The sequence below is a fragment of the Marmota flaviventris genome, chromosome 9, assembly GCF_047511675.1.
Source record: "Marmota flaviventris isolate mMarFla1 chromosome 9, mMarFla1.hap1, whole genome shotgun sequence".
NCBI classification, from domain to species: Eukaryota; Metazoa; Chordata; class Mammalia; order Rodentia; family Sciuridae; genus Marmota; species Marmota flaviventris.
This window is the reverse complement of record NC_092506.1, coordinates 43,170,472-43,185,286: the sequence shown is the minus strand read 5'-3', so window position 1 is coordinate 43,185,286 and position 14,815 is coordinate 43,170,472. Positions and strand designations below refer to the sequence as shown.

Sequence of the window (14,815 nt, the reverse complement as noted above, 5' to 3'; positions counted from 1 at the left end):
TATGCTGAGAGAAATTATTGTGAAGTCATATTTTAAAAAGTTAATTTCTTTAATCTAAAAAGAACTTTTTTTATTTTTGCTAAGTACATGCTGTACCACTGAGCTATATCCCCAACCCCAAAGAATTCTTATTTCATAAAAATCGATTACACTGATAAAAGAACTAGCAACTCAGTGGAAAAAAATGGGGAAAAGATATAAGTAGATAGTTTATATATAGAATGATCTAAATCTCATGGTAAGACAAATATATATTAAAACTAGACCAATATTATCATTGTTTTTTGGTTGGCAGACATCTCAAAACTTTTTCTTTTGTTCCATATGCTAGTTTCATGTGAGGAAAGGGGCATTTATTTGCATGTTGCCCTTTGGAATCTTCATGAGTAGAATTACCTATGGAGATCATTGCGCTTACCTCTAGCATAATTATGAATATGTATGTACTTTTTGATCCAGTGTTTTAACATCTAAGAATATATTCTATAGATTTATTCTATAAATAAAAGGAGGTTATTTATTGCATTTCTTCCAATAGTAAAATGTCAAAAACTACCCGAATGCCAATCAGTAGAGAATTGGATCGGTAAATTATTGTATAGCCATAATATGGAATCTTATACAGCTACATAAAAGAAAGGAGCTCTATAAACTGACATGGAAAGATTTCTAAATGATATTCCTAGTTTAAAAATAGCAGTATATATCTCATGGGTACAATATGTTAACATTTGTGTAAAACTGCAAAGGAAAGATATATAGTAGATTTTTTAAAATTAATTTATTTGTTCTAATTTGTTATACATGACACCAGAATGCATTTCAGTTCATATTACACATATAGAGCACGATTATTCATTTCTCTGGTTGTACACAAAGTAGAGTCACATCATTCGTGTCTTCATTCATATACCCAGGGTAATGATGTCCATCTCATTCCACCATCTTTCCTACCCCCATGCCCCTTGCCCTCCCCTCCCTCCCCTTTACTATCCAAAGTTCCTTCATTCCTCCCATGCTTTCCCCACCCCCATTAAGGATCAGCATCCACTTTATCAGAGAAAACATTCAGCCTTTGGTTTTTTTGGATTGGCTTACTTCACTTAGCATGATATTCTCCAATTCCTCCATTTACGTGCAAATGGCATGATTTTTCTCTTTTAATGCTTAGTAATATTTCATTGTGTATATATGAAACAGTTTATCCATTCTTCTATTGAAGGGCATCTAGTTTGGTTCCATAATTTAGCTATTGTGAATTGTGCTGCTACAAACATTGATGTGGCTATATGTCACTGTAGTATGCTGTTTTTAAGTCTTTTGTGTATAAACCAAGGAGTGGGATAGCTGGGTCAAATGGTGGTTCCATTTCAAGTTTTCCAAAGAATCTCCATACTGCTTTCCATATTGAGTGCACCAATTTGCAGTTACATCAACAGTGTATGAGTGTGCCTTTTTCCCCACATCCTCATCAACACTTATTATTGCTTGTATTCTTGATAACTGCCATTCTGACTGGAGTGAGATGAAATCTTAGAGTAGTTTTGTTTTGCATTTCTCTAATTGCTAGAGATGTTGAACATTTTTTCATACATGTGTTGATCACATGTATATCATCTTCTGAATGAGAAGTATCTTTCAGTTCCTTAGCCCATTTATTGATTGGGTTATTTGGTTTTTTTGGTGTTAATTAAGGTTTTTGAGTTCTTTATATATCCTGGAGATTAGTGCTCTATCTGATGTACATGTGGTAAAAATTTGCTCCCTTTCTGTAGGCTCTCTCTTCACCTCACAGATTGTTTCTTTTGCTGAGAAGAAGCTTTTCAATTTGAATCAATCCCATTTATTGATGCTTGATTTTATTTCTTGCGCCATAGGAGTCTTGTTAAGGAAGTTGGGTACTAATCCAACATCATGAAGATTTAGGTTTACTTTTTCTTCTAATAGGTGCAGGGTCTCTGTTCTAATTCCTGGGTCCTTGATCCACCTGGAGTTGAGTTTTATACATGGTGAGAGATAAGGGCTTAATTTCATTTTGCTGCATATGGATTTACAATTTCCCCAGCACCATTTGTTGAAGAGGCTATCTTTTCTCCAATATATGTTTTTGGCGACTTTGTCTAGTATGAGATAGCTGTATTTATGTGGGTTTGTCTATGTGTCCCCTATTCTGTACCATGGGTATACAAGTCTATTTTGGTGCCAATACTATGCTGTTTTTGTTACTATTGCTCTGTAGTATAGTTTAAGGTCTGGTATAGATGCCACCTGCTTCATTCTTCCTGCTAAGGATTGCTTTAGCTATCCTGGGTCTCTTATTTTTCCAGATGAATTTCATGACTGCTTTTTCTATTTCTCTGAGGAATGTCATTGGGATTTTGACTGGAATTGCATTAAACCTGTATAGTGTTTTGGTAGTATGGTCATTTTGATATAATATTAATTCTGCCTATCAAAAAACAAGGGAGATCTTTCCATCTTCTAAGGGCTTCTTTAATTTCTTTCTTTAGTGTTCTGTAGTTTTCATTGTAGTTTTTCACCTCTTTCATTGATTCCCAACTAATTTATTTTGTTTGAGGCTATTTTAAATGGGGTAGTTTTCCTAGTTTTTCTTTCAGAGGATTTGTCACTGTTGTACAGAAATGCCTTTGATTTATGGGTGTTGATTTTATATCCTACTACTTTGCTGAATTCATTTATTAGTTCTAGAAGTTTCCTGGTGAAATTTTTCAGATACTTTTAGAATCATGTGATAGTTTGAGTGATAGGGATAGTTTGAGTTCTTCTGTTCCTACCCATATCCCTTTAATTTCTTTCATCTGTGTAATTGCCCAGACTAGAATTTCAAGGACTATGTTAAATAGAAGTGGTGAAAGAGTGCATCCCTATCTTGTTCCAGCTTTTAGAGGGAATGTTTTCAATTTTTCTCCATTTAGAATGATGTTGGCCTTTGGCTTAGCATAGATAGCTTTTACATTGTTGAGATATATTCCTTTTAGACCTAGTTTTTCTAGTGTTTTGAACATGAAGTAGAGGTATATTTTGTTGAATGCTTTTTCTGCATCTATTGAGATGATCATGATTCTTATTTTTAAGTCTGTTGGTATGATGAGTACATTTATTGATTTCCGTATATTGATCCAGCCTTGCATTCCTGGTATGGCATTCCATTTGATCATGGTGCACTATCTTTTTTTTTAATTGATTTTTTAAAAAATGCACTACCTTTTTAATATGTTTTTGTATCTGATTTGCCAGAATTTTACTGATAATTTTTGCAGCTATGTTCATTTGAGATATTGTTATGAAGTTTTCCTTCTTTGATGTGTCTTTGTCTAGTTTTGGAATCAGGGTGATATGGCCTCATAAATGAGTTTGGAAGTATTCCCTTTTTTTCTTTTTCATGGAATAATTCAAGGAGTATTGTTATTAGTTCTTCTTTGAAGGTCTTATAGAACTAAGCTATGAATCCATCTGGTCCAGGGCTTTTCTTGGTTGGTAGGCTTTTGATGGCGTCTTCTATTTCATTGCTTGAAATTGATCTGTTTAACTTGTGTATATCATCCTGATTCAGAGTAGGTAAATCATATGACTCTAGAAATTTGTCAATGTCTTCGATATTTTCTGTTTTATTGGAGTACAAATTTTTAAAATGATTTCTAATTATCTTCTGTATTTCTGTAGTGTCCATCATGATATTTCCTTTTTTATCACAGATTTTAGTAATTTGAGTTTTCTGTCTCCTTTGTTAGCATGGCTAGGGGTTTATCAATTTTATTTATTTTTTTCAAAGAACCAGCTTTTCATTTTGTCTATTTTTTCAGTTTCTTTTGTTTCAATTTCATTGATTTCAGCTCTGATTTTAATTATTTCCCGTCTTATACTTTTTTTTGGTATTGATTTGTTCTTCTTTTTTAGGGCTTTGAAATTTAATGTTAGGTCATTTATTTGTTGACTTTTGTTTCCTTTTAAGGAACAAACTCCACGCAATGAACTTTCCTCTTTGTACTGCCTTCATAGTATCTGAGAGGTTTTGATAATTTATATCTTTGTTCTCATTTACCTCTAAGTATTTTTTAATCTCTTCTTTGTTGTCTTCTGCCATTGTTCATTCATTAGCATGTTATTTAGTCTCCAGGGTTGGAGTAGCTTCTATTTTTTATTTTATCATTAATTTCTAATTTCATTCCATTATGATCTGATAGAATGCAGGGTAGTATCTCTACTTTTTTGTTTTTGCTAAGAGTTGCTTTGTGGCATAATATATGGTCTATTTTAGATAAGGATTCATGTGCTGCTGAGAAGAAAGTTATTCACTCTTTGATGGATGAAATATTCTATGTATTCCAGTTAAGTCTAAGTTGATGATTGTATTATTGAGTTCTATAGTTTCTTTGTTTAGTTTTTGTTTGGAAGATCTATCCAGTGGTAAAAGATGTGTGTTAAAGTCACCTAGTATTATTGTGTTGTGGTCTATTTGACTCTTGAAATTGAGTTTGCTTGAACATAGATGCTCCATTGTTTTAGGGCATATATATATTTTTTCTTTATTAAATTATTTGTTTATTATAACTTGTTATATACATGATGGCAGAATGCAATTCATTTCATAGTACACAAATAGAGCACAATTTTTCAAGTCACTTGTTGTACACAAAGTATTTTCACATCATTCGTGTCTTCATACATGTATTTAAGGTAATGATATCTAACTCATTCTACCTTCATGCCCTTACTAGGGGCATATATATTTATAATTGCATGTCTTGTTGAATGTGTGGTTGGTTTCCTTAAGCATTGTGTGATATCCTTCTTTATCCCATTTGATTAATTTTGGCTTGAAGTCTACTTTATTTGAAATGAGGATGGAAAGAAATCCCTGCTTCTTTACACAGTCCATATGAGTGGTATGTTTTTTCCCAACTGTTCACCCTCAGTCTGTGAATGTCTTTTCCTGTGAGGTGAATCTCCTGAAGGCAACATACTGTTGGGTCTTTTTTTAAAATCTGCCAGTCTATGTCTTTTGATTGGTGAGTTTAGGCCATTAACATTCAGGGTTATTATTGAGACATGATTTGTATTCCTGGTCATTTTTGTTTAGTTTTGGTTTTTAACTTGACTTGGTTTCTCCCTTGATTGGTTTGTGCTTTAGTGTAATATCTCCCTTTGCTGATTTTCATTGTTGTTTTTTGTTTCCTCCTTATGGAATATTTTGCCGAGGATATTCTGTACTATAGACTTTTTACTTGTAAATTCTTTCAACTTTTGTTTTTCATGGAAGGTTTTTATTTAATCATCAAATCTGAAGCTTAATTTTGCTGGATTCTTGTTTGGTATCCATTTTCTTTCAGAGCTTGGTTATTCTAGGCTCTTCTAGCATTGAGGGTCTGGGTTGAGAAATTTGCAGAGATCCTAATTAGTTTCCCCCTATATGTGATCTGATTCCTTTCTCTTGTGGCTTTTACAATTCTCTCATTATTCTGTATGCTAGGCATTTTCATTATAATGTGCCTTGGTATAGATCTCTTGTGATTTTGTACATTTGTTTCCTCTAAGCCTCTTGTATTTGATTTTCCAATTTATTCTTCAGGTTTGGAAAATTTTCTGATATTTTTTTCATTTAATAGATTGTTCATTTCTTTGGTTTATAACTCTATGCCTTTCTCTATCTCAATAATTCTTCGTCTTTTTATGTTATCCCATAATTCTTGAAAGTTCTGCTCATGGTTTCTTACCATCTTCACTGTGTGATCAACTTTATTTTCAAGAGTATATATTTTGTCTTCATTGTCTGGGGTTCTGTCTTCCAAGTGATTTAATCTCTTGGTGATGTTTTTATTGAGTTTTTTATTTGGCTTATTGTTTCCTTCATTTCATTTGTGGGGGTTTGTTCTTTGTTGTTGTTGTTGTTGTTTTTCAAAATCACTATCTCATTATTGAAATAATCCTTTGCTTCCTATATTTGCTCTCTTATATCATCCTTTAATTCTCAGAACATTGTAATTATGAACATCCTACTCCTTCTTTGATATTTCTTCTGCTGTACTGGCCATGGATTCTAATAATGTGGTATCTTGGTTTGTTTGGGGCACTTTCTGGTATCTCCACCCTCAGGATGGTGAAGGTTATTAGGGTGGGACTGTTGGTCTTAGGGATGGAACTTCCGGAGGTGGGATATAGTACTTGCTGGTCCCAGTTGGGAGACTGCACCCAAAGGATCTCCTTTGAGGCCCGCTTGTGTGATGTGGGTGCCTGATCTTATCTCCTTATATTGCCTGTAGACCTCAAAATTCCTGGTCTCTAATTTAGTCTCTTAACTGTATCTCATCTCCTCCCTTTCTACTTCCGAATCAGGAACCTCTCTCTCACAGGCCAGCACACACCTATTGTGGAGAGCTGTTTTGTTTGGGGCAGATCAGGACCAGGTTTTGTAAGCTAAGGACTGGCCATGTAGCTGCAAGCACTGTGCTGGTTTTGTGGCTGCAGGGAGAGGGGGGAGTTGGGGGACTATAGGTACCTTGATATTGCTTCTAGGCCCCATCTGGTATCCCAAGCTGTGAGTTGTCACAAATGAAGATGGCGATGGCAGTAGCAGCGATAACCCAAGTTGGTGACAAAAGTGTCCCAAGATGGAGGCAGCTGCTTTCAGAGGTCCAACCGGGCAGTGGTGTTGGGCAGCATGTTTGGAAATGCAGCTCTGTGGAATGCAGTGTTGTGGCTGGCGGCTGTCTCCAGACCCTGTCCAGTGTTCCCAGGTGTAGGCAACTATGGCATTGGTTGCAGTGCCCAAGATGTAGTGACCAGGGGAGCCCCAAGCTGATAGATGTGTAGCCACACGAGATCAGCGGCCGGCCAGGGTTCCCACGTGGGCAGGTGGCCAAGGGTCCTGTTCAGGTGCTGAGGCCAGGGGACCTGTGTGGACACAGCAGCCAGGATTCCTGTGCAGGAGCAGCTGAGTGGATTCTTAAATACATAAAAATCTCTTGAAGGATACATAAGAAATGTATTTTTTAAACCTACATGAATATATAAACTAGTGATAAAAATGAAATACTTGGTCAGCAGTATAATAAATTCTTACAGATATGTTGTTCTTTTTGTTACTTACTATTAGAATAAAAAATCCAGAGCTCCATGTGATTTTTCCCCTACCAATCCCTGCCCTCACCTCCGAGTGACCTCTTTCCCACCAAGCTCAGCCATATGGGCCATCTTGCTTTGCTTGGGATCTTATGCCTTGTATTAAATATCATTCTTTCCATGGCTGGAATATATTTCCACAGATCTTTGCATGACACACTCTTTTAAGTCTTTCAGTTCTCTGCTTACACATATTCAAAAAGTATTCCCAGGGGCTGGGGTTGTAGCTCAGTGGTAGAGCACTTGCCGAGCATGTGTGAGGCACTGGGTTCGATTCTCAGCACCACATAAATAAATAAAGTTATGGTGTTCATGTATAGCTAAAAATATATATTTTAAAAAGTATTCCCAGAGCTGACTAAAAGTTTAAAGGGTTATATGCCCTTTCCTCTGCTTTAACCTTGACTTTACTCAATGTTTCTTTATAACATTTCTAACATTTTATATTCTTTTATTTATTCATTGTTCATTTCTCCAAGAAGTTTGCATGTATCATTAAGACAGAGATTTGGTCTTATTAGTTGATGCACTTAGCAGTGCTTACTCTATACTTAACATTAGAAGGGCGCTATAATAACTTTGTATTTAGGACAAGCATATAGGATTTTTTTTAGAGCTTTGATAATGAAAGATTTAAAGCACTAAGGTTTTCAGTAGTTTCACAGGATAGTTTACTTCCAAGTGTTGTTTTGTTTAATATGTTTCCTGGGTGACTTGTTTTTATTTTTACTGTGACCTGAGCAGGTTTCAATATGTACTATTCCAAGAAAAACATAAAATTCTTGATTTTAGAAATAATTACTTCCCACCTACTTTCAAATCATCTTAAACTTCAGATCTTCTAAATACTTTCTTTCACTAATAATGGAATATCATTTTTATAACCTAAATCTTCAAGTTACTGAATTCTGCAGAGGCTTTTTTTCCCTCCTATGGTTGTTGTATTTGTTCTGTTAAAATAAGATATTCAATTTGGGAGATGGGGGGGAAATGGTCATTTTCTACATTCTTGATTTCTTTATAATGATTATTAAATTGTATTGGATCAGACTGTTTTGCTTAATTATTTCCACTCAAAGTTGAAAAAGTTTTATTTTTTTAAATTTAGAATTACTGAGCCTAACTTTGAACATATGGACAAAAAGGAAATTGAAAACAATAATTTTTTATCAAGAAGTCTATAGAAATTACTTGTTTAATATCTCTTAAATTTAGCAATGTTTTGCCTAATAGTAATAGACTATGGCCATTATATTGTTACTAATTTAAAACAACCCATTGTAATATCTTCAGTTTCCTTAAAGAGAAAATACCATATTTGAACAGTGAACTTTAAAATTTTTATCATATTCTGTATCTACCCAGAAACACCATATTGTATGAATAGAGTTTGAACTAGAAGACCTTTGTGATAATGTCTTTTTTTTATTACCCCAGGTGGTGTTGGATGTTGGATGTGGAACTGGAATTCTCTCTATGTTTGCTGCTAAAGCTGGGGCAAGGAAAGTTCTTGGAGTTGATCAATCTGAAATACTTTACCAGGCAATGGATATCATAAGGTAGATATATTTTTAAGGCTTGCAAATTTGTTCTAAAATTGGACAATTATTTAATAGATTTTCTTGTCTGTAGTAGCTATCAAATACAGACTGTTACAGACTGTAAAGCTTTTGTCTAGAATAATAAGATTTTAAATTGGATTAAGCTAGTCACTTTTGAATTGAGTGGTGCTGGGTAATGTTTTCAAGGATGAGAATTATTTTTATATTTTTTTCCCTTTTTACTTATGGCCATAGATAGGCTAATTCTAATAGAAAATTAGAAATTACCTCTGGGCGTGGTGGTGCATATGTGTAATCCTGGCAAACCATGAGGCTAAGGCAGATGGGATGCAGGTTTGAGGCCAGCCTCAGCAACTTTCCAAGATCCTTAGCAACTTTCCACGACCTTGTCTCCAAATAAAAGGACTGAGTATGTAGCTCAGTGTTAAAGCTTTCCTGGGTTCAATCTCCAGTACCCTTTAAACATAAAAATAAAATTAGAAATTACTGATATTTGTGGTGATATTGACAGAGGACTCTCTAAGTAACTAAATATTTATTTTTAATATTTTAGTTGTAGATGAACACACTACCTTTATTTATATATTTATTTTTATGTGGTGCTGAGGATTGAACCCGGTGTCTCACACATGCTAGGCAAACCCTTAAGCACTGAGTCACAACCCAATCCCCTAACTAAATATTTATGTCATAATATTTTCTTTAGCAAATATTCAATAGATTTTCTTGTCTGTAGTAGCTATCAAATACAGACTGTTTTAGTAAAGCTTTTGTCTAGAATAATAAGACTAAGAGAGATATCTCCTTCTTTCATAACAATATTAGCCCTTTTACTTTTTTTTCTTACGTAAGTTCCACAATGGCTTACAAGTAAGGCAAAGTGGATTTAGTTTATCCCCTAACACTTAATTTTAGTACTTAGGTTAATCAGTCATAATTGATTTTACAATTGGCTTATATACTCATAAGAAAGACAGTTTACAACCTGTTAATCAGAAGAGTTGTTTTATTAATGATAGTTACAGAAAGGCCCAATATGCAAGAACAGATAAATATGAGAAAAGAGTTCAAGAGAGTAGAGTACAAAATGAAACTAAAGCTTGACCTTTTATATCACAGAAGAATAGAAATTGTAAAACAGAATACAGAAAAGTTTAATTTTGACAGGATAGTTGTAATAAATGATCATTTTAAAAAAAAATAACCAAATGTATTTTTTGAGGCATTGATGCCAAGCCTCACATACAACTACTACTATTAACTGTTTTCTATTGTTGTATGTTCCAAACCAATTCTATAGTATTATACATGTGGATGGTGGTTGTACTACTATTAACTAACAACCTTATAATTACTGCTAACATTAAGGAATTACATGCCAGCCACTTTGCAAAGCACCATAAAGGAATTAAAATTTTAAAACAATCTTAGGAAAAGATTGTTTTAAACAACCCTATTTTATAAGTGAAGAAACCAAGCTTAAAGAAGTAATTTACCCATTTTTATAAAGCTAATTAATGAAAGAGCCAAAATTAGAATTCAAGTCATATGATTCCAAATGCTGAAATAAGTATGCTATACTACCTTCTCACTGACTGATGAATCAGTAATTGGAGGTCTTAGCAATAAATTGTTTCCTGCATAGTCTTTTAAAAGTCTGTTCACAAACAGAAGAACAGAATTTATTTTGCCCCACAATGTGAATTTTACTATTTCAAATGGAAGGAAAAGGAGAGGTGCATATGAACTATATGAAAATAGCTACTATTTCACAACATAAAAACGGCACAGCAGAACATTTCTGAAGAAACAGTACAAAATGTTGGCCTATCGAAAACAAAAAGGCTTGCTTTTCACAGAACACTGATGAGGGCTAAGATTTATTATAGCAAAGTTTACAGTGCAGGAATAGCAGGTAAAAAGATACCCATAGGCTAAGAAGTCACAGACATACTTCAAGACATCCGTCTTTACACCCCAGCTTCAAATCTCAAGACACATGAGATCTTAATACCCAGAGAAGTTTGCTGAGTCTTAGTGTCTTTAGTTCTCAAAGAGTGCTATTCATGTAGGTATAAATCTGACATGTGACCAGCCATAGTACACATCTGAATCAGACACCATGTGTGTATCATGAATCTTCTGTTTACTTTTAAACATATAGTCATTCTTGTTTATTTAGACCCACTGCTTTAGGCTAATAACATCATTTGTTACCCAGTAACGATGTTGAATGTTCTAAGAGCTCTCTTAAAGATTGATCAATCATTGCCATGCCTATGGGGATAACATAGTAGGGCAGATCTCCTATGTTAACTCTTCTCACAGATCCAAATTAAAAACCTGGGATTCTTACTTGATCTTTCTTTCTCCTTTACCCAGCATATCTGTTGGAGACATAATTCTTTTAATTGAGAGTCCTTAATGTTTCTCAAATCTGCCATGTTCCATCCTTGATGTTTCACAAATCCATATCTTTATTAATATTTCTGTATCTCTTATTTGAATGGATAAAGCTGCTCTTAATAATTTCTTGAGTTGTTTCTACTTTGTCTTCACCTCCCAATGCTCCCTGTGGTAGAGTGATACCTATGTTTCTACCCAATTCTACCCTTTTAAATTAAAAAAAAAAAAAAGGAAGAAAGGAAAAGAAGGATGTTTTCTGAGATGTATAAGATGTATGTATAAGAGATGATGAAAAAGAAACTAAAAATGACCTATGATCCTATTGTCAGAGATTATTGTTGACATTTTGGTATCTTTCCTGATAGTCTTAAGAGCATTAAGTCATAGGAAATTAAATCCATACAAAAGTCAGTTGTACTAAAATATCAGCTTCTCAAGGTTAGGGCAGGGAATTTTCTCTTTTTACTGATGCATCCCAACCATCTGGCACATGGTAGGCATTCAATGTAAATACTTACTCTGAGTGAATAAATTAATGAATTTCTGATACCTACCATATCACATGACACCTATCACATCTCAAGACAGGTTAACCACCATCACCAAAGCCTGAAAACCCATTGTCTCTGCTTGAATCCAAATGCTCCTTTTCATTAGTATTTTTTTTTTTAACAAGGACTTAGAGGCTGCTTTTGCTCAAAACATTGACTCTTCCCCTGGACCTACAAATGTATAAAAACTTGGCACCTCTGACTCCATTTTGCATCTAGCTTCTTGAGTTGTTCATCTTGGATTCCAGGAACAACAGGTCTGATCCATAGAGGTTTTTTTTGTTGTTGTTTGTTTTTTTAATTGATTTTTTTAAACAAATAAATGTCAGTGGGATGCATTACAATTCTTATTACACTTAAGTTTTTTATGATGAGTAGAAACTAATCCCCAGGCAACAGCAACTTTCTTATCACCACTGATAAGGCACCACCTGACCAATCCTGAGGTAATGATCAATTAGACCCCCTTTTGACCAAGAATGCTTGACTGTGCATACTTTGGGTCCCCTTATCTGTATAATATGGAGCTCATGTCCTCAAAGACAGGACTGGAAATGCTCAGTCCCCTTTACCTATGGTGTAGCTATATTAAAGTTCCTTTGCTGCTTTTTACCATTACTTTTTCCATTTGATTTTGGGCTTGATTTGTTGGGACCCCAACAGATAGGCCTCTGGCATAGGACTCCAGTAACATTTTCATTACATTTAAAGCTGAGTTGTTGCTCATTTCAAACAATAAATGTCCTCAGTATTAGTAATTTCATAGCTACACACATGTAAATACCAGACTGGCTACAGTGGCACATGACTATAATCCCAGCAACTTGGGAGGCTGAGACACTGGAGCATCACAAGTTCAAAGCCTGCCTCAGCAATTTAGTGAGGCCCTAAGCAACGTAGCAAGATACTGTCTCAAAATAAAATATAAAACCACTGGGGATGTGGCTCAGTGGTTCAGTGCTCCTGGGATCAATTGCTCATACAAAAAAAAAAAAAAAAAGTAAATACCAGTGATATATACTTGGGAGGGGGAAGCTCATGAAATAGCCTTGTTTTGGGTCCAGGTCTAGGACCTATGTTTCTATCTGCCTATTTTCCATGAAATATGCATACGTTTGTCCCCTGCTTTATGGTTAAAGATCTTTACTTTTTGTTTCTATTTATGAATGGAGGACTAGATTCTTTAGTAAAGATCGCTAGTATGGGTTTGTTTTTTCTCTTTGAGAGGAAAAAAGGGAGACTTGGTCAGGACATAATTCTTCCAATAAGTTTTTAGTTCCTTTGTTACTTTTTGGCTCCCACATCCATAATAATCTTTTCTGATGTGTTCACTGGGCACTGAGTCCTCCTTCACAGATTTGTCAATTCTCCTTCACAGGTTTTTCATTTCTTTATTTTCTTACTAACTTATCAGAATCTTTGGTTTTTGGTATCCTCCAAAATCTGTGCATTTATATTTTTCTGTCATTTCACTGTGCTGAAGAGAGAAAATAGAAATATGTGAACTTTGATGATATACTGAACTGAAAACAAAGTAATATTAAACTTGTGTATTTTTAAATCTCTTAGAGTATTCCTTTCCTCCCTTTCATGTGCTCTTTAAAAAAAAAAAAAAGTCATTGTCATCCACCTATTCTTTTAGGTTAACTTTAGAATTGTTTTATGACTCTTTATGTATTTATTTATTGGTTGCTAAGGATTGAACTTAGGGGTACTCTACCACTCAGCTATATCTCTAGCCATTTTTATTTTTTATTTTGAGACAGGGTCTCATTAAGTTGCTGAGGCTGGCTTCAAACTTGGGATCATTCTGCCTCAGTCCCCCAGGTTGCTGGAATTATAGGTGTAAACCACTGTGCCCAGCTGTGACTAACTTTTAATGCCACTTACTTGATTAGGTGTTCATTGTGTGAACTCCATGATACTTCTTATTGTTTGCTTGTCTATCTTCTTGTGTTCCATTGTCTAAGTAAAATCTGGACTCATTAGCATCTCTCAGAATACCTCCCAACATTGTCCCTGCGTACGACCTCTTCTGGCTGTAGTCATGCTAATTATTACAGTTCTTTAAATTTGCTGTTTCTCTCCCATATAGACGCACAGGCAGTAGTGTACATGCACATGACCATGCCCACTCCCAGACCTACATAGATCTTTGTGATGCTGTCTTTTCCTGTCAAATTCAGGTGTCACCTACCTGGTTAAGGGTTTGCTATATGAGCTCCATTAGTGCCCTATGCCATTAATGGTTCCTTCTCCCTTAGACGATATTATTAAGTGCATGAACAGTGTCTTTTATCTCCGCATGCACAGTACAAGACAATTAATCATGATGATGTTCCTTGTATCATGAAGTTAAATTGCTACTTTTAAGACAGGAAATAAAGATAGGAAAGTGTGTGTTGTTTTAACAAAATTTCCACTCAGAAAAAGTTGTTTTTTGGTTTAGTTATGAGAATTATTTAAAATAGCCTTTTTATTGCAATGTCATTTCTATAGATTAAAAGCTATGCTTGTTTTTTAGCAGGTATTTCCAAAGATAGGATTTATTTAGGATGTTTTTGTGCTGAAGTATGGTTTTATGACTAGCCACATGAGAAAACTGAGTAAAATCTATAGTTTTTCATGAATGGGAAAAAAATCACATGGTAATAAAGATAAACAGTTTTATGAAAGAAGTTATCTATGTGGATGATGTTCGTTGAGTTATTGTAATCCATATTATTGGGAATTGTTGGGCTTTGTCTTTTTTTCCCATTTTCTCTGAAATCATAATCTTTCTTTTTATTTATATTTGAACAACAAGTAATTACTGATGCAAGTAGTATTATGACTTGTAGTAGGCAGTAAACAGCCTGAGCAGATGGCCTTTTACACAACACAGATCTTGTTGCAGCAAAACCATTCAGAAGGTATTTCTAGGCAATGGAATATTTTTTCTCTTTTAAGAACTGTGCTTTTTGTTTTTCTTTGAAGTATATATATATATATATATATATATATATATATATATATATATATTTGTTAAAGTCTTTAAAATTATTTTAGTAAATAACAAGTAATTGTAGTAATTTCACCAGGGTTTTATAAATACCTTTTGAAAACTCAAATGTAAGCATTTTTTCTTTTATCTATGAAATACAACAGATATCAACA

At 34.3% G+C, this 14,815-nt stretch overlaps 1 protein-coding gene across 2 annotated transcripts in view; it reads left to right on the top strand.

Annotated features, from left to right (window-relative positions):
* Prmt3 (protein arginine methyltransferase 3) overlaps positions 1 to 14,815 on the top strand; it is a 121,133-nt gene that overhangs the window by 22,484 nt on the left and 83,834 nt on the right. For both annotated transcript variants that reach the window (XM_027936681.2, XM_071616334.1), the window contains one exon: positions 8,578 to 8,699. In XM_027936681.2, the coding sequence (XP_027792482.2) occupies positions 8,578 to 8,699 (122 nt within the window). The remainder of the gene's footprint in view (positions 1 to 8,577; positions 8,700 to 14,815) is intronic.